We start from the raw sequence: 24270 nt of genomic DNA on the forward strand, positions 1-24270 counted from the left end.
GATAACAGCTACAAAGGTAATTCAATAATTACAAACGATGTTTTTAGTTGCCTTAAAAGGCATTAACTATTCTCAGTATCCATTACTAATTGATTTTATTATCACTTTATTTTACACAACTTTTATAACAACATAAATTATATACAAAAGCTATTTTCATTTGTAATAATTTTGACAACGTTTGCTACTCGACGATAGATGGCGCTACCAGTTGCTAGTTCAATCGCTATTTACTACTTTATAGTCCTTAGCAAGACTAATTTTCAATTAGCAGTTAATCAAAATAATGTTTAGTTATAAATAAGATAGATAAAGATAAATTTATTTTATAATACTACATATGAATTTGTATATACATACACACACGTTTTAATTAAAAAACTATTAAAATAGGGTACCGAAACTACATTGAGGTTAATTGATATTTATAAATAGGTTCTCTTAATCGTTTTATTATTCGAACTCATAATTACAAGGCGGGAAAAATATGTAGTCATTTGAAATTTTAAATTTAATCATAACTTAACATTAATATATCAGATGCGGTTTTTTTAATATTGGAACATTATATTATTCTAAAACTTTGCTAAGCCGCCGACAGTGAGATGTTAAGTTGATAGCTTGATTAATTAAGCTTAAGCTTGTTTTACTCGCCCGTCATACCAGATCTACACAAAAATACGAATTATATAGCTTAACGATTGAGGAAATATCACGAGGATAGCATAAAATCATACAGCCTACAATTAATATAATTGTTTCATTCGGATGTCGGAAGTAATATCGGCCAGGTATTTTTAATTTGGAATACTTTAAGAATGGATCAGTCCTTATAATTGATAATTTCGTGATAATTTCAAGTGTAGATTGTACAGTGTCAAACATTAGCTGAACCAAATCGCACGTTTTTATTTCTGTAGTAGTATGTATTCAGCTGAATGAAAAATTAAGACCACGGAAACACATCAATTTTGAAAATTTGTTGCAATAATCAACGAACGAACTGAGAAATCCGCCACGATTTGTTTCAAACAAATCGTTACTTATTAGGTTAATAAGTAATAATTTTTAATGTATGTACACTTATCATTATGTTTAAAATATGTATAAGTATAATGATATATATTTTTATATTTGTCTGATTGTGAGTATGAAGTAAAGCAAAATCACGGTGTCTTATCTATCTTTCTAAAAAGGCAAATATAAGAAATACAAACATGTATTATCATATCTTTGATATTTATTAACTGTTTTGCTACTTGTTAATCATTGTTGAGGTATAAGTGTCGCTTATGAACTGGCATTATACCTAAGTCATGAATAATTTGTAACGTAGGTACGTATCCATGATGTATAAATAGCCTTTATTATACAGATAATAAATTTAAATGTATTTATTTCATATCCAAGAAACTTTGAAAACTAACGGCTTTACTTTAAGTGATGTTTAGCGGTTGGTCAAGTAATGGCGTCTTCATCTTTCAAATATCAAGCTAAGTTATATACTGCTTATGAGTAAGGCCGTAAAAAACTAGGAATTATACTCATCTTAATATTTTTCTTACAATAACTATCAGGTTTCAAACTTTCAATCAAAATTGATTCAAAAATGGTATTCTAAAAAAATCGTAAAATTTAAATAATTGACATATTGCATGAGTTCGTTCACACTGCATTTTTTATTAAACTTTTTTCATAATGACTGCGATTGCGTGCATTGTGCCACATGCGTCACGGTGGGGTCCACACATGTGTACCATAACTTTTTTTATTTAAAAATTATGCAGCTATCCGTTAATGATCTATAATACGTTTCGGATTGTTTATATTTTGAATTAGAGGACAAAGAAAGAATACCTTGGTTTTTTGTGCCATAAAAAAACATGTTACGACTTCATTAATTTTAACTACGTGTATTATTTAAAAAAACTGACATGCTGAAAGTAGGCTGGCCTTTTTGTCTCTTAATCTCATTGATCATATAATAACGACTCGTGTTCAGATAAAATACTACAAATAAATAAAAACAAAAGCAGTGTTACTATCGAAATTTATTTCAAATCTTAAATTATCAAAATGTAATTTATTATTAAGTATACAGCCTACATTTATTAGTGATAATATTTAAAACTGTATTTTTTATCTGTATCATAACATCGATTTATTAGAACCGGTACGACTTAAATCTTTTTTCGACGCAGCTAGAACCTTTATGGTAATAAAACCGTTAACCATTTTTTTTTCGAAGTAGGTGGTGATGACGTGCTTGAGAACTCATTCGATTAACTCATATTTCATATTAACATAATAAAAGGTTTACTTATGACACAACAACAGAATAAAAAGAAGTATTATTAATTTTTAGAATTACTTATATGTATGACCTTGTGCTTAGAATTTTGTATTATATAAATTAAAAATAAATTAATATAGCTTTATTTACTTTTAATTTACATATTATTCGATTATCTGTGTGACAAATATCCGTTTTAAAATAATTGACTTACCGATTAGAAATAAAGGTACATCAACACCAAACGTCCACCATAGCCAGTGTAAATTGCTACAATTTTTCTGTTTCAGAACCTGCGACTCGTGGTCTCTTCGCTGTAAAAAAAATAGTTAATATAAAAACAAATCCATTTACAGAGATATTTTTGTGTAAATGATTATTACAAGATACAATCCATATTAATAAACTAAACGACCGTCCTTTTAATCTCCATACACAACATACACGAGACAGAGACAGCAATATGTTATTCTGCCGAATTGACTGTAGTTAAGTACAACATAGTCAGAATAATTCGGAGCCTGTATTACATAATACCTTATGTCAACAAATATATATATTTCCAAGTAAAATTAAAATTACTGTCAAATTATGTCAATATGTCAAATGAATGTTCATGAAAATTAAAAATAAATGCATACCTACAGAAATAATAATTTACGGCCTTGAAAACGTTGCTTAGCGGCTGTTTAGTTAAACACTGATTTATCTCTTTCTTTCATCATTGATTTGACATTCGAAAGAAGAAGACACAGCGTTGTTTAATTAATCACTCGCTAAGTAACGTCTGTAAGTAAAGCTGTTAATTTCTACCTACAATTAGCAATTACCTACTTTGAATTGTTTCATTCTTAATTAAAATATTTTTTGTTATTATATCATTATGCTCAATGCTATACCGGATAATTTTTTTGTGTAATAAAAAACTTTTTACTTTATATATATAACAATTATTCAATCTGTGTACGTAGTTACTATATTAATGATGCATGCTTAGAACACATTAATTGCCTCCATGTATAATGTTATCTTCGTTATCCTAATAAAAAAAATAACACTCGAATCCTTTGAACTATTTATCCAACAAGACAATTCATAACATAAACGTTATCTAACTCCCGTCATCGATCGCAAAGGTCGCAAGGTCAGGTTGACCTTGGCTGAATGTCCTTGTACGCGCCCTTAAAGGACTATTGACCTTAACTGAGCACTTAACGTCTAATGGCAGACATTTTGTTGTATTTTATATTACAAGGGATCGAAATCTTAAGGATTCAGTCAATTAAACAATGAAATTTATGTCTTGTAATTATTTAGTTTTATAACAAATTTAGAGATACGGTAAATTTGTAAAGAATATTAAAACAAAAGTATATTAGCAATTTCCCTTTAAGAAAATTACGAACATTCCTAATCAACAAGTATTCACCCCTTCAATTAAACGTAAAGCTTGTGTTAAGTGGCGATGACAATAGCCAAAAAAGTCAGTATAGAATTTGCGATTTCAACATCGCTATGTAACATAACCATATACTTTTTATTTTATTTTTATTTTATTTATTTTAAGGACCACTAGTAGCTACTACATGTTTTAATGACAAATGTAAAACAATTTAGTGAAAATAGCTAACATGTGAAGCTTTTTAAAGTAGCCACAACAATTACAATATTTGTTTTAAAAATACATTAACACATAATTATAGCAACATGAGTAGAAAGATTAAAAAAAAAAAGTATACCATTAAATACCGTTTTGGAAAAGGTTTTAATAATATAATATACATACTATATGTAGCTGAACCTCGAAATTTCAACCGCTTTATTAATTTAGACTAAACAGCGTGAATTTTACATTCCTGTAGGAGGGTATGTCAAGTAAAGTTTACATTTGCTGATAATGTATTTCTATATTATATAAATAGTTGCTATAACATAGTATATATGTAGTTGCCTAGCTTATTAAGTCATGGTCTAGCTTATAAAACCCCAATATCAAATCGAGAAGCAGAAGAAGCAAATCCAAATATCCTGAGTTCAAGCCCAAGTCTCAAAGACTTTGGTTTTTCTCTTTCCAGGCGTATCGGATTTGCCAGCCAGCGTCTTATTGGATTATGTGTGTCATAGTATTAGTGTCTACTTGTGGTTGTACATATGTTTGTGTTATAAAACAAAGTGTCACTTGATCGCAATCGTATCGAAACGTTATCGTTGTCGTTTACCCGTTTTCCTATTTTACTAAAAGAACGATCCAGTTTCTGTTCGATCGTAGTTACATCGGAGGTGAATCGGAAACTTATTGTAACCGTTATAAATTAGTAGAATTGACTCTCTGATCTGAGATTAGCCAACTACACAGGAGATATTATAGTGCACAAGTATGTGCGCAAACACAAGTGCACTGTCTATTCCCTAACTCTCATAATGGGACGGCAATACGACACGACCGGAAAGAGTTTAGGCGCAGGACCAACGGTCTTACGTGCTTTCCGAGGCATGGGAGTGAACAAACTTCCAACTTCCAGACTCCGGGCTGCTGCTGAGAATTTTCTGACAGAAAAAGCTAATAAATTTTTATTGGCCTGACCTGGGAATTGAACCCAGGACCTCCGGGTCTGCGGCCTTACATCAAGCCACTAGACCAACGAGGCAGTTCATTTTATCTATTCCTATATATCCTCCTTACCGCTTTATTTATCTAAAGTCCTCCAACCAAAGGTTGTCTGGAAGAGATTGCTTTTTTAGCGATAAGGTCGCCATTTGTATATTAATAGGTTTTATTATTTTTGTGCTTATGCTTCTGTATGTTTCTGTAACTCTTTTGGTGTACAATAAAACATATTCTATTCTATTCTATATTCCAATATTATAATGACGGGTTAGTTTATGGAAACATTTTGCATTAGAGATTTAGTGCCGTACATATATTGAGAAGGGTTATAAAGGCAACAAAACAAATACCTATATACCTAAATAAAAAATTTGAGAATTAGAATCCTTTAATGTGTAATTAAAAACAGACAGTGTCCACGTTCTCATCGATTTCGACAAATACAATTGAATCGTTTACATATTGTCGTATTTCTGTCAAATTCGACAAACACGAGAACATCTTATGCCAAATAAAATTCCACAATTGAAATAAGGGATTTCCCCTTTGATTTTTTTCGAATCAGAAAAAAATTATATCGCTAATGTAATAAGACATATAAAAAAGTATATTACCGACATCGAACCATATGATTGCATATTCAGCTATAATCTTGAAATCACAACAAAAAAACTATAATAAAAAAACTCACATCACGAGTAAATAAATTAAAAAAAAATAATGACAGGTGTGTCGTTTATGTAGAATCGTTTACAACAGACTGATTCAATTGTGACTAATATAATATTAATGTAATTATTCATATCTTATCTTGAGATATCGATTGTATATTGAAGCGCCAATGAGATACATTAAAAATTAAAAAAAGCGTAAATTGTCTATGGCAAAAGTTACATTCGTATAAATATTTTCTACATTCTCTTGTCTCTCAAACCATTCAAATGCCTCCGCACTCAAAGATACATCGTTGCTCACGGCGGTTACAGCAAGTATTAAGCAATGTATCTTTTGCGCCAAAATTTGGATAATTGAGTGTTCGGATAAACTAAGTCATCGTTCGGATAATCGAGATTGTACTGTATAGATATATGTTAACATATAAAAGCGAAACAAGCGGGCAATAATAATAATATCCTGGGACATTATTCACACACGGCCATCTTGGTTTCCATCGTACAAGGTTGTACGATGGGAACCAGACAACTGATACACTACATATACTACTGATACACTACATTTTCTACTAAATACATATAGATAATTACACCCACCCACACTCAGGCCAAGCAGACATGTTCACAAACAGACATGACACAAGACATGACACAAATGTCTGTAAATGTAAATGTAAATGCAATAGTTAGTTATATGTATGTTGTTTGAATACATGTATTGGTTCTGGCTTCATCGTCACACATTGATAATATCGAAGTGTGATAAGATTGTATATATGTGATTTCACAAAACGTTTTCGTATACGTTTTCGCGTGTTATCGGTCATTGCAGAAATGCGTAACAGTGACTTAAAACTATGCTTGAATAATACAATTCTTGGTATATTCTTTTATGTTCTTGGAAATTATTATATAATACATAAGTTTAAAAAACTACTAAAATATTTTGTGTATTATTATTTTGTGAATTGAAAAGAGCCGAGAAGGCCCAGGTAAGAATGCGTGAATCTTAACCGATGATCGTGGGTTTAAACCCGGGCAAGCACCAATGAATTTTCATGTGCTTAATTTGTGATTATAATTCATCTTCACTTGACGGTGAAGGAAAACATCGTGAGGAAACCTGCATGTGTCTAATTTCACTGAAATTCTGCCACATGTGTATTCCACCAACCCGCATTGGAGCAGCGTGGTGGAATAAGCTCCAAACCTCCTCAAAAAGGGAGAGGAGGCCTTTAGCCCAGCAGTGGGACATTCACAGGTTGTTACGGTTAAGGAATTGACAAAATATAATTGATATTTTGTCAATTCCATCGGAAATTTCAATAAACCAAAAAAAAAAACATGAAGAACTAATTTTTACTGAACGCAGAATGCGTTCATAAAGTTCCAATATAATTTGTTTTGTATGTGCACATATATAACTATACATAATATATACATATAAGAGAACTGAATTGTTTAGAACACGTGAATTTTAACCGAAGATTGCTGGTTCGATCCCAGAGCTTATAATTTATCACGTGTCGTGAAGAGGAAGACAGCGTGAGGAAACCTGCATCGAAAATCAGAAGGATGAAAATCTAAAACACGAACACAACGAATGGTATTAGTTCAAATAAAAACGTTTCCCTCAAAATATAGAGGAGGCCTTAGCTCATTAGCAGGAGATTTACTGTTATTATTATTCTTTATTTAATTAGATTTGCTAGTGATTTTATATAATAGTACAAAGTCACATTTAAAATTGTATAATATATTTAACAAGTTGAATCAAAATAACAGTATTTTTTTTTAGTTACGGTGTTAAGGTGTTAAATCTTATTACAATTAAATTAACAGTACATTCAATATTACCTGCACACTTGAACGAGGCATTGTAATTCGTTTAAAACCTTCTATACTTGCGCGAAATAATGTATTTTCATGTACCATTATATAAACTTATTATAATCACGATTTAATAAATTAAATATGAATTAATTCACGAACACAACACAGCATTTAACGAGTAAACTTATAACTGGTACATAATATTGTAAGTTAACGGAATTTATACTGATGACTAATTAAGGGAAAATACATTAATATTAAAGCATACGTGAGCGTTTAGTGCCTATTTATTTGGATAACTGCTTCGTTGGACTATTAGCTACCTTATAAATAAAAAAGCTATTGATAGCAAGTTTGTGAGTTCAAACCATCAATAAAATCTTCTCCGTAGACACCTGGAGACTCTTGCCGGTGTTTACACTCATTTGGAGCATGCGAATTCGTTGAATCTCTTTTTATGAATTTTCCATCCTATCGGATTATGAGAGAGAGTGAATAGAAAGTGCGTTTGCGTTTGCGCACATACTTGTGCTCTATAACACGGTTTGTTTTTTTTTTATAAATAGGTAGGCAAACTGAAAAATAGGCCAACTGGTGGTAAGTGGTCACCACCTATATTAAATTATTTACATCTTAAGATATCTGATTTGAATGCGTAACTATGATAGTTTAGTAGGTATGACTGAAACTGATCGTGAATTGCGAAGTTTGGTGACGATAGTTAGCTACCCGTTTTTTTGGCAAAGATGAGGTTTTTTATAGTTACGAAAAATTTATCATTTCACGTCGACTATTAGCAATACGAAATATATGGAGAATGTAAAAGCGCTACTGTCGAATTGATTAAAGCATCGAATTGATTTAGATAAACCAATTAATTGCTCTATTTCCAGTAACTGTTGTTATGGAATTATGGCTGACAAAATGTCCTGTCTAAGATGCTTCAACGAAGTATTAAGCTATATATAACGAAGTATTAAGTATTAAGCTATATAGTTAGTTACTGGTGGTAGAGCTTTGTGCAAGCTCGTCTGGGTAGGTACAACCCACTCATCAGATATTCTACCGCAAAACAGCAGTACTTATTATTGTTGTGTTCCGGTTTGAAGGGTGAGTGAGCCAGTGTAATTACAGGCACAAGGGACATAAAATCTTAGTTCCCAAGGTTGGTGACGCATTGGCTATGTAAGCGATGGTTGACATTTCTTACAATGCCAATGTCTAAGGGCGTTTGGTGACCACTTACCATCAGGTGGCCCATATGCTCGTCCGCCTTCCTATTCTATAAAAAAAAATATGTATATTTATGTGAAAAAAATATTGTTTATATTAATAGTATTTTATTAGACTGAAAATTATAAAGCCTAACATTACTTACACATGGATCTACTAGGAGCATAACTCATGCAGCTATTGTAGAAGATAAATTTAAAATGGATGGATAGTCATAAATAGTACGTCGGTCGCCAGCAAAGCCGAAAGGTTATCAGTGATCTACAAAAGAACAGTTTCATTCGAGAATGAAAATAACTATTAGTGTGTGTTCATGTTTGTCATTAAATTACGATTAAAATTTTCTAAATTTTATTTATTGACATGAAAATAAATCATATTTATAAAACTCCAAATAAAGATGGGACTACTCTTGAAAGTGACAATAAAAAAGGAAGCAAATGCTTGATTTATTCCTGCAATACAATTCAGTGAGCACTCACTTCGTATCTCACTCGTGAAATGTTATAAACGGTGATATCTACGCTATTTTTTTTTTTTTTATAGAATAGGAAGGCGGACGAGCATATGGGCCACCTGATGGTAAGTGGGCACCAAACGCCCTTAGACATTGGCATTGTAAGAAATGTTAACCATCGCTTACATCACAATTGCACCAACCTTGGGAACTAAGATGTTATGTCCCTTGTGTTTTTTGATGTTTATGATTTTGATGCGCGTGCCCTTTAAATGTTATAGCTATTATAGTCAATGTCGCATATCACTTTCAGACGTTTTACGATGGAATTCTGCAGTGATGTTCAAGTTTGTTCTTCCAGAAAATCCAAACCTATTTGTTCTAACAAATAAATAATGTATTTAAGAACATATTTCAATAATAACATTATTTGATAATCCGTCTATGCGATTAGAAAAACACGCAAGTTATATATTGATTTTTTAATGAAACTCTTCACTTGGCTTTCTGCCCCTCTAAGAAAGTACCACCCGTTCATCAGAAATTATACCGCCAAACTGCAATACTTAGTATTGTTATGTTCCGATTAGAAGGGTGAGTAACATAATTTCTTAATTAATAATTTCTTAAGTGCCAATGTCTGGGCGGTGGTGACCATGTGGCCCGTCCGCCTACCTAGTTTAGCTACGAATATATCTTAATCAGTTACATGTCGCGAAGTAGCCCTTTATTTCTAAGTGCATACATATCTGAGTCATGGATTAAAAATATCAGATAACGACTGTCTACTAGATTAATCATTAATAAATAATAATGTCCTCCAAACCGATTTCGAATCTCAAGTTCTCTTGAGTAATAAAAAATAAGTCAATTGCACAGGACACTATTCGCTAACTCTTACAATGCGATGGGATGCTAATCCGACACGACCGGAAAGGGTTCAGACGCAGGACAAAAGGCTTTTCGAAGCACGAGAGTTTTAACGGTATTATAATAACTCATAAACTAAAGACCATAATGATTATTCTATATCCGACGTAGTTTCTATGTCAGTCGAATGTTTGAGTCACGGAATAAATGTTACCACAAAAGGCGCGATAGGTACATATTATTAATGTCGATCCTTGTTACTATGCTGTAATTTGTCGAAGACAATTTTTTTTTGTTACCTTCACTTTTTAAAATGCTAAGATATTGCACCAAACAGACCAACTAGTTAATTAAAGCAAATAAAGGAATTACATCTTATTGTGTCTCGTTTTCGCAAACTCAAATTCCCCGGACAATTTATACCTACTCGATTTTTGTGACGATATATTGTAAAATTTGTACATAATTATTAATCATGAGAATAATTTAATAATTAGATTTATACACACGTTTATTTTTAATTTTTTTATTATTATTAAATATGTAATAGTTAGACTGTATGAAGCAATACCTTTGCAGTTTAACGAGTTGGAGGAGTTAACAAAAAAAATATTCTTGCCACCCAACAGCATAACACTACCCGCGTGCATAGTATTCCTCAACTAGAACATGATTTAAGATGTATTGGATAATCGGCGCCCGTACCAGTTTATCGTGCCATCAGTTTAAAATATTACCGATCGTACATCTAACAATTGATGTTATATCTTTGTTCCTATAAATTATGTAATAACCAATTATTTTCTGACTTTCGATCTGTTAAAATAATTTATTTATCGATTTACGATTTTATGTGTAATCACTTGTCAATAAAATCGCCATTTTGATTTTTAGCCGCCATTAAACTGTCAAAGTCAAACTATAAATCAAAACACCTTTTTTTTTTAAATTGTCACATTTAATAATTATTATCGTTGTCTAAATACAATAATAATTAAATGAATTATTTATACAGTATTAATTATACTATCAACAAAGCAATGTTCACAATAGTTACATTTAATTTTAATTTATCTTTGAAATTAAGTATTTGTTATTCAGAGGAGCATATCTCTGATTCTTCGTATAAAAACAAAAGGGCTCGTTTTATAAACAAAGTGACAACAGTAAATGAAATTGATAAGAACCCTTTCTGTATTACAACGTAATATAATGACATGGGACACAGCGTATCCATTATATTTACACATAACGTAGTTACAAAGTAAAAGCTTACATTTCCCAATGCTGGGGTTAGACTTCCTGGAGAGGATTTAGGGCGTGTTCCACCAGGCTACCTCAATATGGGGTGGATACATATGTAGGTATAATTGAGCCGAGATCGCTCAGTGGTTAAAACATGTGTATCTTAACCAACGATCGTGGGTTGAACCCAGGAAAATACTGATTTTTCATGAGTTTAATTTGTGTTTATAATTCATTTCGTGCTCGCGGTGGAGGATAACATCGTGAGGAAAGTTACATGTGTCGAATTTTACTTAAATTTGCCACATGTGTATACAACAACCCGCATTGATCGTCATTAGCCAATATTAAATCAATTATCTTATATAAACTTAAAATCACATCGTGAGAAAATGAGTATGGGTAGTGGGGTATTACCCCCTGGCCAAGGGAGCACGCGCCCGGAGCGGCAGAATAAATTTAATATATAAAAGCTTGTTTATAAAAATGTTTTACTATTCATTTATATAAATTATGAATAGATTAAGTAAAACTGGCAGTATTGTTTTTCAATGTTTTTTTCATGCTGTCCGTACTTCACAAATTATTACGAAGAATGTTATTCTTCATTAGACTATGCACATTTTTTATTACAATGCCTGATAAAAATGGTAAGTGAGGCGAAAAATGCTCCGTGCATTCAATGTGTTCCTTTTTTTGAAGATTTATAACAGATTGTCAAAAAAATTAAATTAGGCACTCATTTAGGCACTCAAAAATTGAGAGCTGAAAATTGAGCTCAGTGACGTGCCGTTGGAGAGGCCTGTGTCCTGGATGATAATGGAATGATGATGATGACTCATTAAGTATGGAAACTAGTAATAATAATAAAAAAAATATTCCTATACTAGCAACACCAATTTATTTTTACATACCAACTTTCTTATTCCGACGTAATTATAATGATTTACATCACAAGGAGAAAAAACGTCATTTCTATAGGTAGGTGATATCTATATCACTCTCAACGCTGCACCGGCGACTTTATCCGAGTAGCTACGCGACTGCTGTTCGTACGTAGTCGGTACGGATTCGAAATTCGAAAAACGGAATTATCAAAGTCAACAGATATAACAATTGAATCATTATTCTTTACACACACTGGCACACACATACCTAATGTAATCGCTGACATATTTATTTATTTAGCCTCATATTATGCAAATAGAGAATCGTAAAACGATAAACAGATATGTTATATCGGTATAGTATCTGCGCACATTATTACACTAATTCTGATACGGAAATGCGAATTGTATTTTGTTAACAGTGCCATCTAGCATCGAGTAGCGAATATAATAACACAAGTGCTAGTACAACACTATTATCGCGTTCAAATCATTTCATTATAAAACTATAAATCATTCTGTCTCTCTGTCCGTATCTGTAATTAATTAGAAATAGACAAACAAACTACTTATATGAACTGGTATTCGTAACAATATATTATTATAATTAATTTCGATATCCGTCATATTATATTGAAATGTCAATTTTATACGCAGCTTATGATAATTCCCTCTTGTGCTAATACTGATAAGGATTAGGTATAGGTTGTTTAGCGGATGTGTAGTTAAACACAGATTTATCTCTTTCTATCGTTATTGATTTGATATTCCAGAGAAGAAGACAGCATTGTTTAACTAGACAGCTGTAAAATAACGTTTAAAGTTAAGCCGTAATAGTAGTGTACTAAATAATGTACTTTTTACATACAACGTAATCAAGTACTTGATTATTTTTGTATGTAAAAAAAGCTTTTACTTGATAGATTTTTTTGAATATATTTTTTCCACCTTCACCCTGATGACGTGAACTGCGTGATCACCCATTAAAGGGGAATAAAGTATGTCAACGCACGCGTTTTTACAGCATCGCCGACCAGAAGTTATATATTATAAAGATATATAATTATCACCAACTAAGTTTTATTGTACATTATAATTTAGATTTTGTATGATTATATGAGCACCTTTAAATTCCTGCCATTACCTCCTGGATGTTATTCTTAATTCTGTTATTTTGTTATATGTTATTATAGTTCTCTTTTGTTTGTGTGTTTTTTTTATAGAATAGGAAGGCGGACAACCATATGGGCCACCTGATGGTAAGTGGTCACCAACGCCCATAGACTTTTTTTGAAATTTTAACCATCGCTTACATCACCAATGCGCCACCAACCTTCGGAGCTACGATGTTATGTCCCTTGTGCCTATAATTACACTGGCTCACTCACCCTTCAAACCGGAACACAACAATACCAAGTACTGCTGTTTTGCGGTAGAATATCTGATGAGTGGGTGGTACCTACCCAGACGAGCTTGCACAAAGCTCTACCTCCAGTAAAATTGTTTGTTATATTATTACCCCTGTATTTACCTGTTAAGTAAATTAATTACTAACATTTGTTAAAGAATAATTAACTAATTTTAACATTGAATTTTAAAGAGTATATCGATTTCTCTAACAATATCGATAGTTTTCCAAAAAAAGGCAGCCAATTCGCCTTATTTCGCATAACTTGCCCTCACTTTGTAATTTGATTTTAGTAGATAAGCACTAGTTAATTGTTTTAGTAAGTTTTATTTTATTTATTATAATTAGGCAGACTGACAAGTCGATCATCTAATGTTAAGTGGTCACCCCGGCCATATATTTTTGCTACCTCGTTGATCTAGTGACTGGGTGTAAGGGTTCAATTCCCAGGTCGTTCAAATAAAGTTATTGGGTTTTTCTGTCGAAAATTCTCAGTAGAGCCCGGAATCTGGAAGTGTGTACCGTGCCATGCCTCAGAAAGCACGTAAAGCCGTTGGTTGTGCCTGAACTCTTTCCGGTCGTGTCGGATGGCCGTCCCATCGGATTATGAGAGCCAGAGAATAGAGAGTGCACCTATGTTTGCGCACACACTTGTGTACTATAATATGTTCTGCGCAGTTTGGCTAGCATTGGATTAAAAGTCATGTCTTCTCGCTCATTGCGGAAACATTTGTTGTTTATTCCTTTTTGTTGCTTGGTTCAAGTCTCTGTGGGTGGATACCCACTCATCGCATATTCTACCGACTATTAGCAATAATAAATATTGTTGTGTTTTGGTTTGAAGGGTTTGTGAGCCAGTGTAACTACAGGCACAAGGGACATTACATCTTATTTCCAAAGTTGGTGGCGCATTGGCGATGTAAGGGATGGTTAATATATTTTACGGTGCCAATGTCGATGGGCGTTGACCATTTACAATAAGGTAGCTAATTTGCCAGTATGACAGTCTGCCTACCTATTAATACAAAAAGCATAAGGAGTTTCGGTTCAGTAAGCATTCAGGTTTGGAATTTAGACTTTACCGAGAACAACCAGCAAGAAAGTGGATAATAATTTAAAACATATTCAAACACAATAATAACTATCAATGAAATACATAAGTCATGTACAAGAGCCATAACCACGACTATGATTTAGTATTTTAAAATTTCCAATATAATTAATGTCACCTGCGGTAAGTGATTCGTTAAGGTCATTACACGTTTGCTTTCGCGGTAATTTGGTAAACAGTAAACCCTTTAAACCAGGTCAGTGTGTCATATCCGTAACGTTATTGCGAACTTTGCGGTGTTAAGCGTCATTAATACGTCGTTGACACGTCATAACTTTTTTTTTGTTTACTTTGTACAGGGCATAATGTAGCGTGCCACAATTGTAGCATATTCGTTTATTTTTTTTAATTCTTAACTGTCACTGTTAAAAAAATTAAACGTTACATTTCAATTTAAAACGAATTTACTTTTGTTAAAGTATTTTATGTGTTTAAATTAATTCAATACGCTTATATAATAGCGTTTGGTGGTAATTATATAAAAATTAATGGTTTTTACTTTTCAGTTAAGAGCTAAGATATGAATTATAAGCACAAATTAAGCACCTGACCGGTGCTTAATTTGTGCTCATAATTCATCTCGCGCTGGTGAAGGAAGACATCGTGAGGAAAGTTACATGTACAATTTTATTGAAAATGTCATCATGCCAAATGTGTACCTAATAAATGAAATCCACCACGCTGTTCTAATACGGTATTAGAACAGCGTGGTGGATTTCATGAAGCTACTTTATTATTATGTGAGCCGCCTTATATACCCGGAGTAGGGTATACTTATATACCCACAGGCCAGCGAGCGTCACGGTAGCCTGCGTAAGATACTTTATACTTTATTGTACACCACAAAGAGAAAAAAATAATACAAAGCATGGAGACAGCCTAAATAAAAGTAGCATGCAATATTGGCGACCTTATCGCTACATAGCGATCTCTTCCAGGCAACCAACGTTGTAAGTAATAACTCATAGGATATGAGGTAGGTGGTGCTGTAATAATAAATTAAATAATATTCATTTATAACTAAAACAAACTGATAAATAAATGTAAATATAACGATCTGGTTTTAGTGGGTAGTTTGGCACTCGTCATTCACACACCTTTTAATTGTGGGAGGGAGAGTAAAAAAAAAACATACACTCAAGCTGCAATTAATATCGTCGTGTTCCGGTTTGAAGGGTGAGTGAACCAGTGTAACTAGTATGTGTTACATCTAAATTTTCAAGGTTGGTGTTACATTTTCGATATAAGTTATCGTTAATAATTATTACAGTACTAATTCCTATAGACGATTTGAACACTTCTGCCTACCTAAAACAACACATATATTTTTATAAATAAATATATGTCAGAGATAATAAATTTAAGTGGGTATACGACGTCACTTATTAGAATAGCAACACCACACAAGGTGATTGACATCTTATAGGTTGGTCGGTTGTCAGACGTCAAGTTGTGAAAATATAAGACGGGTATTTGTTATGCAGCCGACTAATGGAAATATAAAATATAATGGTGTATCTGTCAGTAGCGCGTGTGATCGTTTATCGAGCGACCTCCTTGGTCTCTTGCTCTCAGGACAGCGCCAGCGCCAAGCGTGCGCACTGACTGATTTAATAAAATCAACATATTGGACGACAATAGTGGCCATTTACATGGCAATCCATTTGAATCCACATATATATAGGTACTATAATCGTACCATAACCGTATCCAGCGTAAAACTATCTTGACTTAATAGTTTAATGTTAAGCCAACCAACCAAAATGACGCATAGACTAAGGTGAATCATTGGATTGGCTCCTTGATTATGTACGCACTTAACGTACTTACATTGTACCGTCTCAGTACAGTGTACGTTGTAAGTAGCGCTGGGCGATTGCGTATCCGTGAATCATGATGACGTAACGATTTCTACCCGACTGCGAAATAAGAATGGGTAATAAACAAATTAATTCATAACAATCTTATTACGATCGCTACTGATATACGAAGGTAATACATTGATCTGGTCGGAGATAATCTCCTTCCGCGATAGTGTGATGTTACAGAAGGAGGCTGCGGAGCGGGCGCGGGAAGAAGACCGGGGAGAAGAAAAAGGCGCTATGCGCACCTTCTGCCCCCGCCACAATAGGCACCGCCGGGACTAGGGGGGGGTTCACAGTACCCTGGGAACCCTCCCTAGAGAATGGAGGCCCGCATAGGCGGGCCGGCCGTCAGAGCGCCACGGTAGCTTGCGAAAGTAATTGATTGTCAATACACGAAGTCGTGAAATACTAAATTTAATATACGATACCTTATAAGCTTTACAACAGGGGTCGTTAACATTCTAAGTTTAAGGGCGCAACGTATCGCGACTACAACAGATATCACGGGCGCAGAATCAAAATATTCCCCTGCTAGATACGTAACAAAGTCCTATTTGTTCAATCGTAGAATATCTATTAATTGTCTATGAAAGATTTTCAACCATATCTCTAGACTAATTTATATCAATTCCCTGGGAATATATTAATCGTGTATACTGGTAAAACTAAAGTAAGAAGTAATGATTAACAAACCCTAGATTTACATATTCCACGTGATTAGACTCTTACTATATTAGTTCTTAATAAATATATGTATATTTATTTACAATATTATACCTATCAAATATAATTTGACTTCCAAAGTGCCAATAACAACTTCACTGTAATTTCACGAATCCATAATGAAAATCATAGATTATTTAAGATCTCGACCAATGATATCGCGCCAATTCAAAGTCAAAGTTGTTTGTTTCTCTTTACTCCTCTTAAGGTTGGAATAGGCTATAGACATTCGGAACCGGTGGTAGCTTTGCATTCAATTCCATCCTATAACATGAAGATTAAAAATGTATTAAAACCTGCTTGAGTTCATTATATTTTTGATTTTGGTCGCAGACGTTTCCAATAAAGCTGATTTAAATTATAATAATTTAATACTTAGCTTTTATTTTACTTTTTATTGGGTTTTCCTCGTGATAGTAACGTTTAAAAATAGCCATTTTCGTCATAATTTTATTTGTGGTTTTATATTAAATTGATCTCCTGACTTACGTAAATATATTTTTAAAACAATTCCTGGCGCCACCTTTAGGGCCTTAAATATTTAAGGGTTGTCAATAAGAAAAAAAATTCGATAATTAATTTAAGTCACGGGTAAAATTCTAAAGTTGTTTTTTTATAAAACAATATATGGTACAGGAAAATAGATCTTTACCGCTGATAGTAGGTTCAAAACCGGATAAATAGGAATGAGTTTTTCTAATTCTCGTGATCGGCGGAGAGGGAAAATGAAGAGACGAGAACTCCATGTGTCGAATACTGCAACATGATGCATTATATTACCAAAATTATACGTAATATAAATAATAAGCTTACTTTGGTAATTTAAATAATATATAATTATTATTAATTAATTGAAGTGAAAATTTCTTTAGGCGCGTTGTTATGGTTTATCGTTAGGCTAGAATTATTACTTGGAGTGCCCATAGATGTGGAAATTTCACAAATATATTTAACAGTTTCAAGTTTTCACTCCTATCGGTAGTTCCTATGACTGTCTGTTTTTTTATCACAAAACAATATATACATGATAAACAACAGACGAACTACGTTACATCGAATATATATAATAATTCTTCATTTATTCATCAACCCTGCAGGTTTAATCAACCTTGATTCAACCGCAACCCATGTAACGTTGAATCGAGTTATTAATAACTTAGCATTAATAAAACTGCCACGGAGACCGATAACAAAATGTTATGTTTCCTCGCATTGAATGAAATGGGTAAATATTATTCCTCGATAAAGATACAGTATGTACGACATTCTCAACCAGTCCGTCACCGCTAATTGAAGATACCACCACCAAATGCACTGTGTGCCTAGTGTGAGATTTTTTTACCACAATGGTTCTTGTAAGGAATTAAAACAGCGCCATCTAGTGGCAAAAAACTTAATTCATTTTGTTAAATAACTCTTACTAGGATTGTTCAGCGAAGACATATTCCGTCATGAATTACGTCAATTTTTATATTTTCTATTCAATATTAAGAATATATGCATAATATTGAAATAAAATATTAAGTTTGTATTGCGGTGCAGTCGGTCCTGTGCTTGCACACTTGTGCACTATTAAATCACCGTAGATGGCTTATTTTGCTTGAAAATGGTCAGTAAGCCGTTTTAAATTAAAATGATATTATTAAATAAAACAATTTTAGTATCCTTTATTGTCATAATAAATGAATGCTAAAAATTTTAAAATTACAATTCAATTTTTACATATACAGCCTTACTTAAAAACTTTGTTTAGCGGGTGATTAGTTAAACTGCTTATTGCTATTAGATTAATGCTGTCTTCTTCTTTCTAATGCCAAATCAATAATGACAGAAAGAGAGACAACAGTGTTTATCAATACAATCGCCATGCAACATTTATAAGTAAGGCCGATAATACGTATATTAGCAAACTTAATTAATGCAACTTTTTATTTAAGCAAAACTGTATTAACCCTCTTTGAATTCTCCGAACACGACAATATATAGAAGACTTGTTTTTGCCATATTTGTACAAATAATGCAAATACATGCATGTTTTCTCAAACAAATAAATTGCATCTAAATTCCATCCATACAACGTCGATATCTGGAAATCCACATCATCGAGATTTTAAGGCATTTCCTGTCTCGTACAACCACTCTGTAGAACCAGCTTTCGCCGTCGACTTTTCCGAATCAATATCACATAAAAACCTTCAAGAAAAGAGTGTACTCATTCCTTAACGACCGGAAACGCATCTGCAAGCATTCCGGTGTTGCAGGTGTCCATGGGCTCATCGTGGTAGTCACTTTCCCCTCTCACACCCCAAACAACGTTCAGTAGCTTCCGTTTATTGCTATATGTGAAGACATTTTGACATATCTGAGTTATATGGACAATGCCTGTGTGAACGAAATGTTTGTAATATTTACGAATACACTAAATATTGATAATTGATCAAACAGTACAATATATGTGAACACGCTAAGCCAAATATAGTGCGGCATCTTCACAAGAGAATCCTTACTAATATTATATACTCGAGCGTGAAAAGTTTGATTATTACGCATTACTATTCACCTACTAACCTTGAAATTTTACATACACTTTGCGCTCGAGTGTTATCACACCTGATGGAAATTGAAGATACAGTCTAAGTGCCTATTCACTCTTGACTTGAAAGTACCCATACTGTAATGGTGGGGAAAACGGAGGTCGGGAGGGTATTCCAGACCTTGGTGGTGTGTATCAGAAACGAGGATGCAAATCATTTCGTACGTGTCTTGAATACATCAACTACGTACGGGTGCAGATCATTTCCTCGCAGTACCTCCAGTTACCTCCAGTTACCTCCAGTTACCTCCAGTTACCTCCAGTTACCTCCAGTTACCTCCAGATACCTCGCAGTTCTGTGGTGAAAAGGTGACGAGGGAACCAAATTAAATAGATACAGAGTACTTGAAACTACTATACGAAGCTAGTTGATGTATGAAAACCAAATACATACTTACATAACACTTGAATGTCATACCATATGGGAAAAACAGTATATTATTATCATTGTTATTGTGTTACAATTTTTGCAGTATCATTTCAATAACCGCTCAGATATTTATATACGCGTTATAAACAACAAAACTCATAGGGGCAACCCCTTAAAATACAAGTTTCCTTATAATTCAACTTATTATTTATGAACAGAATACGACCACCTTCCCTTCGCACAGGTTTTCAACCTGGCGATGTATCCTAGGCTATATAAGTAGCAAGATATTATCTTAAAATAAGACCTAAATTGGTTTTTTATTGCTTAAATGACTTTATTCATATTTTTAATCTGTATTCGTTTCTATTTAAGGTTTTAATGTAAATTTAAAAAAAAATAACTCTTATAACATTAAACGTGCTATTTATGTATTTGAACGAGGACTATAAACAAAATATGACATTTAAAACTCAATTAGCAATAAAAATAGCTGAACATCATACAGAAACAGCTTCTTAATTATTAAAATTAATTGAGGTCAGCCTTAACAATAAAAGAGATTTTTTTTAAAGTATATGCAGGTGGACGAGCTAATGGGCCACCAGTGCAAGTGATCACCAACGCCCATAGACATTAACATTGTAAGAAATGTTAACAATATCATACATCACCAATGCGCCGCCAAGCATGAGAATTAAGATGTTAAGTCCCTAATTACACTGGCTCAAACCTTCAAACCGGAATACAACAATACGAAGTACTGCTGTTTTGCGGTAGAATATCTGATGAGTGGGTGGTACCTACCCAGACGAGCTTGCGCAAAGCCCTACCACCAGTGAAGTATTATTTAATATAATGAGTACATAGCTAAATTAATAAATTAATTATCATTATTTATTTTACAGAGTAGTGTATTCGTTTAAAGGAATAAATTCATTAAATAAAGAAAAAAAAGCATAAAACGTGACTTTAAGTCGTGATTGTGATGACTAAGAAATCTAATTCCAGTGTGTTGTGTGTGTAATAATGATGATGTTTTCTCAAGAAATCGAATTACTATTAATAGATAAAAAAAACTAAAAACGTGCACGTGGTTTGAAAAACCCCGCAAAACAGACGTATTCACGTACGTTAAAAAATAAATTAAGTTAAAGAATATATTTTTGTACTTTGTTATTATTTATACTTAGATTAGAAAAGATAGTGAATCCTTTCAACAAAATGTTTGTTTTTTGACAGAATTATAATATTATCTCCTTATCTTGTTAATTGAAAGATAAAAAGATTAGGCAGAACAATTGAGTTCATTCGGCAGTTATTCATTTAAATAAGTTAAGGAAGTTTTACCTAAAAGGCTTATACAATCAATACTAAGTCAGTTGCTTTCATTCGCACTGGTCATGTAACACTGCATGACGCATCGTATATTTTTATTCTATGAAAGTGTATTTTCCGTCAATGCTTAAGTATTTTTTTTAAATAGTCAGACTAGCAAAGGGTCACAATTAATCATCTCTAGAATCAATTATATTCATCACGCCGAGAAATCAATGATAACCACGTTGTCAATTGTCAACATTTATTACAGGTAATAAGATGTTTTATTTTTACTTCTTTGAAAGGCGGCAAAGTACTGAATGGATTACCAACATCCCACGCGATCATGACTTAATCGACTCTTGCAGATCATAAATATAATTAATTAAACACGATGAGGTTAAATTCTTATGTTCTTAATTTTTTACAAAAACATTATTCAGGACATTGATATATATTTTAGCTAGAGTTTAAAGTAACGAGCCTCGGAAAGTAACCGTGCTGATGTAGGCAGCCCGATGGTCGCAAACTCATTACAGTCGTGTCGTGATTGCCTTCCCATCGAATTATGAGAGTGAGGGTTTAGAGTACCCGTGTGCAGTCAACAGAAAATAACCATCATAATCATTACTTTCATACATTACAATGAAATGGTTAACATTAAGTACGTACTTAACATTAAGTAGGATCAAGGTTACATTAAATATTTACAGTATTAACAATGTAAGTAATAAGTAACTCCAAATGTTAGCAAGAAAAATAATTATACAACAAAGAAAACAAATGAAGTTTCCTGTAATTTGTGGACACAACATGTGTTAAATCTTTATTTGTTTGAGAATGTTTATTTATTTAAGTTTAAAGAATTTATTTCTCAGAAAGAATTACAGAAATTCACTTACATGAGAAAGTTACAAACTAATATAAAAATCTAAGCGTACAATGTTACAAAAATTCATAAGAAAGAAGGTAGATGCAGAAATTTTTTCTTCTCGATCGACGATCGACGAGCTTGTTAAACATATCGCCCGCCGTGTCACCTCAGGAATACAAAAGTATGTATGCGGCATATTTAATGAAATCTGTTCATCATTTTATTTTATTATTATTATTATTTATATATTTTTTTTAATATATATTTTCCTTTTTTCCATTTTATTTTTTTTTATTTACTATGTTTATCTGAATATGATAGTTGGGAGTGTTATTTTATCTTTTAGAGTTAAATGTAAAGAGCATTTTGTAATTATGAGGCCATCTTTTCATTACCTATATAATTGTCATGATTGACTTGATGGACTGTCTCGTTGGTCTAGTGGCTTGATGTAAGGCCGCAGACCCGGAGGTTCAGGGTTCAATTCCCGGGTCGGGCCAATAAAAATCTATTGGGTTTTTCTGTTAGAAAATTCTCAGTAGCAGCCCGGAGTCTGGAAGTTGGAAGTGTGTACACTCCCGTGCCTCGGAAAGCACGTAAAGCCGTTGGTCCTGCGCCTGAACTCTTTCCGGTCGTATCGGTTGCTGTCTCATCGGATTATGAGAGTTAGCTGTGCTTGCGCACACACTTGTGCAATATATCTCCTGCGTAGTTGGCTAATCTCTCTTGAGATTGGCCGCCGTGGCCGAAATCGGTCTGGAGGGCATTATTATTATTTATTATTAATTGTTCTTATACATATAGCCTGAAATATAATATACTTATTTATTATTTACTAATATTATAAATGAAAATAGAAATCCGTCTGTCTACTACGCTTACACGGCTGATCACTGAACCGATTATGATGAAAGTTTTAAAGGAAGATTCCTGCTCTTAAAGTTTAAGCATTATAAAAATCTTTCTTAGCCGATGCATATGTTATCAAATAAACCTATGTATGTTTCAAATGTCACCTTTCTAGTCATTTATATTTTGATATTCGGTCAGGACAATCGATTTTATAACTATATAGACATTAATACTCTGGTATATAAATAGGAAAAGAGCTAAGATAAATAATGAACGAAGATACTTAATATTTAATTAAAACACCGTTAAAGCAAGTACACTGAATCTATAAAACAAATAATTATTAAAATATTTATCATTAAACATACCGTTTCGTGTAACGAGAGCTCCGAACTCACCACAGTAAACACTTCTGTGCTCTCTGTTGGTGTTATTTGCAAACTCACACAACCTAAGGCACCCATTTCACTTCACACACGCAAATAATATAATAAATTTAACACACACGACAAGCGCGATTTATTAATTAGAATAAATTAAAAACATATAATTCGGTTCGTCATTGTGTGTCTACTTGTGATATTGTTGTAAGACTGACGTGACAGTGTGTTGCGTGTGCGCAGACGGCGTTGGTACAGATATAAATCACTAGAAGATACGACGCTGTATTAATAATGATTTATTCGTTAATCTTTAATACTTTTTAACTATAAAATTTAAGTATAGTTTAAAATTAATTACAATTTATTTACATCAACTTAATTATAATTAGTGGTTAAAAAATTATTGCAAGTAATATTATTATTAAATAATTATGATTTGTTTACCCACTTTAAAATAATAACAAGAGTTAAAAAAGACTTGATAAGTATATTTAAAAAAATAAAATAATGTGATCCAGTACACATTACAGTAGTAAGCCATTTCGCATCAAAAACGTTGCACCAAAATTCGACTTTCAAAACTTTACTTACAATGATCCAAATACGATAAAATTTCTCTGTTTATAAAAAAAATATCACTGTAAATGAACGCTTCCGTAAACCAATCATCC

The 24270-nt window shown here is 32.8% G+C and overlaps 1 protein-coding gene across 3 annotated transcripts in view; it reads right to left on the minus strand.

The window, feature by feature from the left end:
- LOC126775002 (phospholipid phosphatase 2-like) overlaps positions 1-23789 on the minus strand; it is a 35954-nt gene extending 12165 nt beyond the window's left edge. The window contains exons 1-2 of one of the 3 annotated variants that reach the window (XM_050496711.1): positions 23585-23789; positions 2508-2607 (exon numbers count right to left, since the gene is read on the minus strand). In XM_050496711.1, the coding sequence (XP_050352668.1) occupies positions 2508-2607; positions 23585-23680 (196 nt within the window). In that variant the 5' untranslated portion in view covers positions 23681-23789. Of the gene's footprint in view, positions 1-2507; positions 2608-5515; positions 5654-7432; positions 7585-23584 lie in introns of those variants that run through there. The other 2 variants (XM_050496712.1, XM_050496713.1) reach the window with 2 other exon arrangements.
- Between the last annotated feature and the right edge of the window lie 481 nt (positions 23790-24270).

The sequence above is a fragment of the Nymphalis io genome, chromosome 17, assembly GCF_905147045.1.
Source record: "Nymphalis io chromosome 17, ilAglIoxx1.1, whole genome shotgun sequence".
Lineage (NCBI taxonomy): Eukaryota > Metazoa > Arthropoda > Insecta > Lepidoptera > Nymphalidae > Nymphalis > Nymphalis io.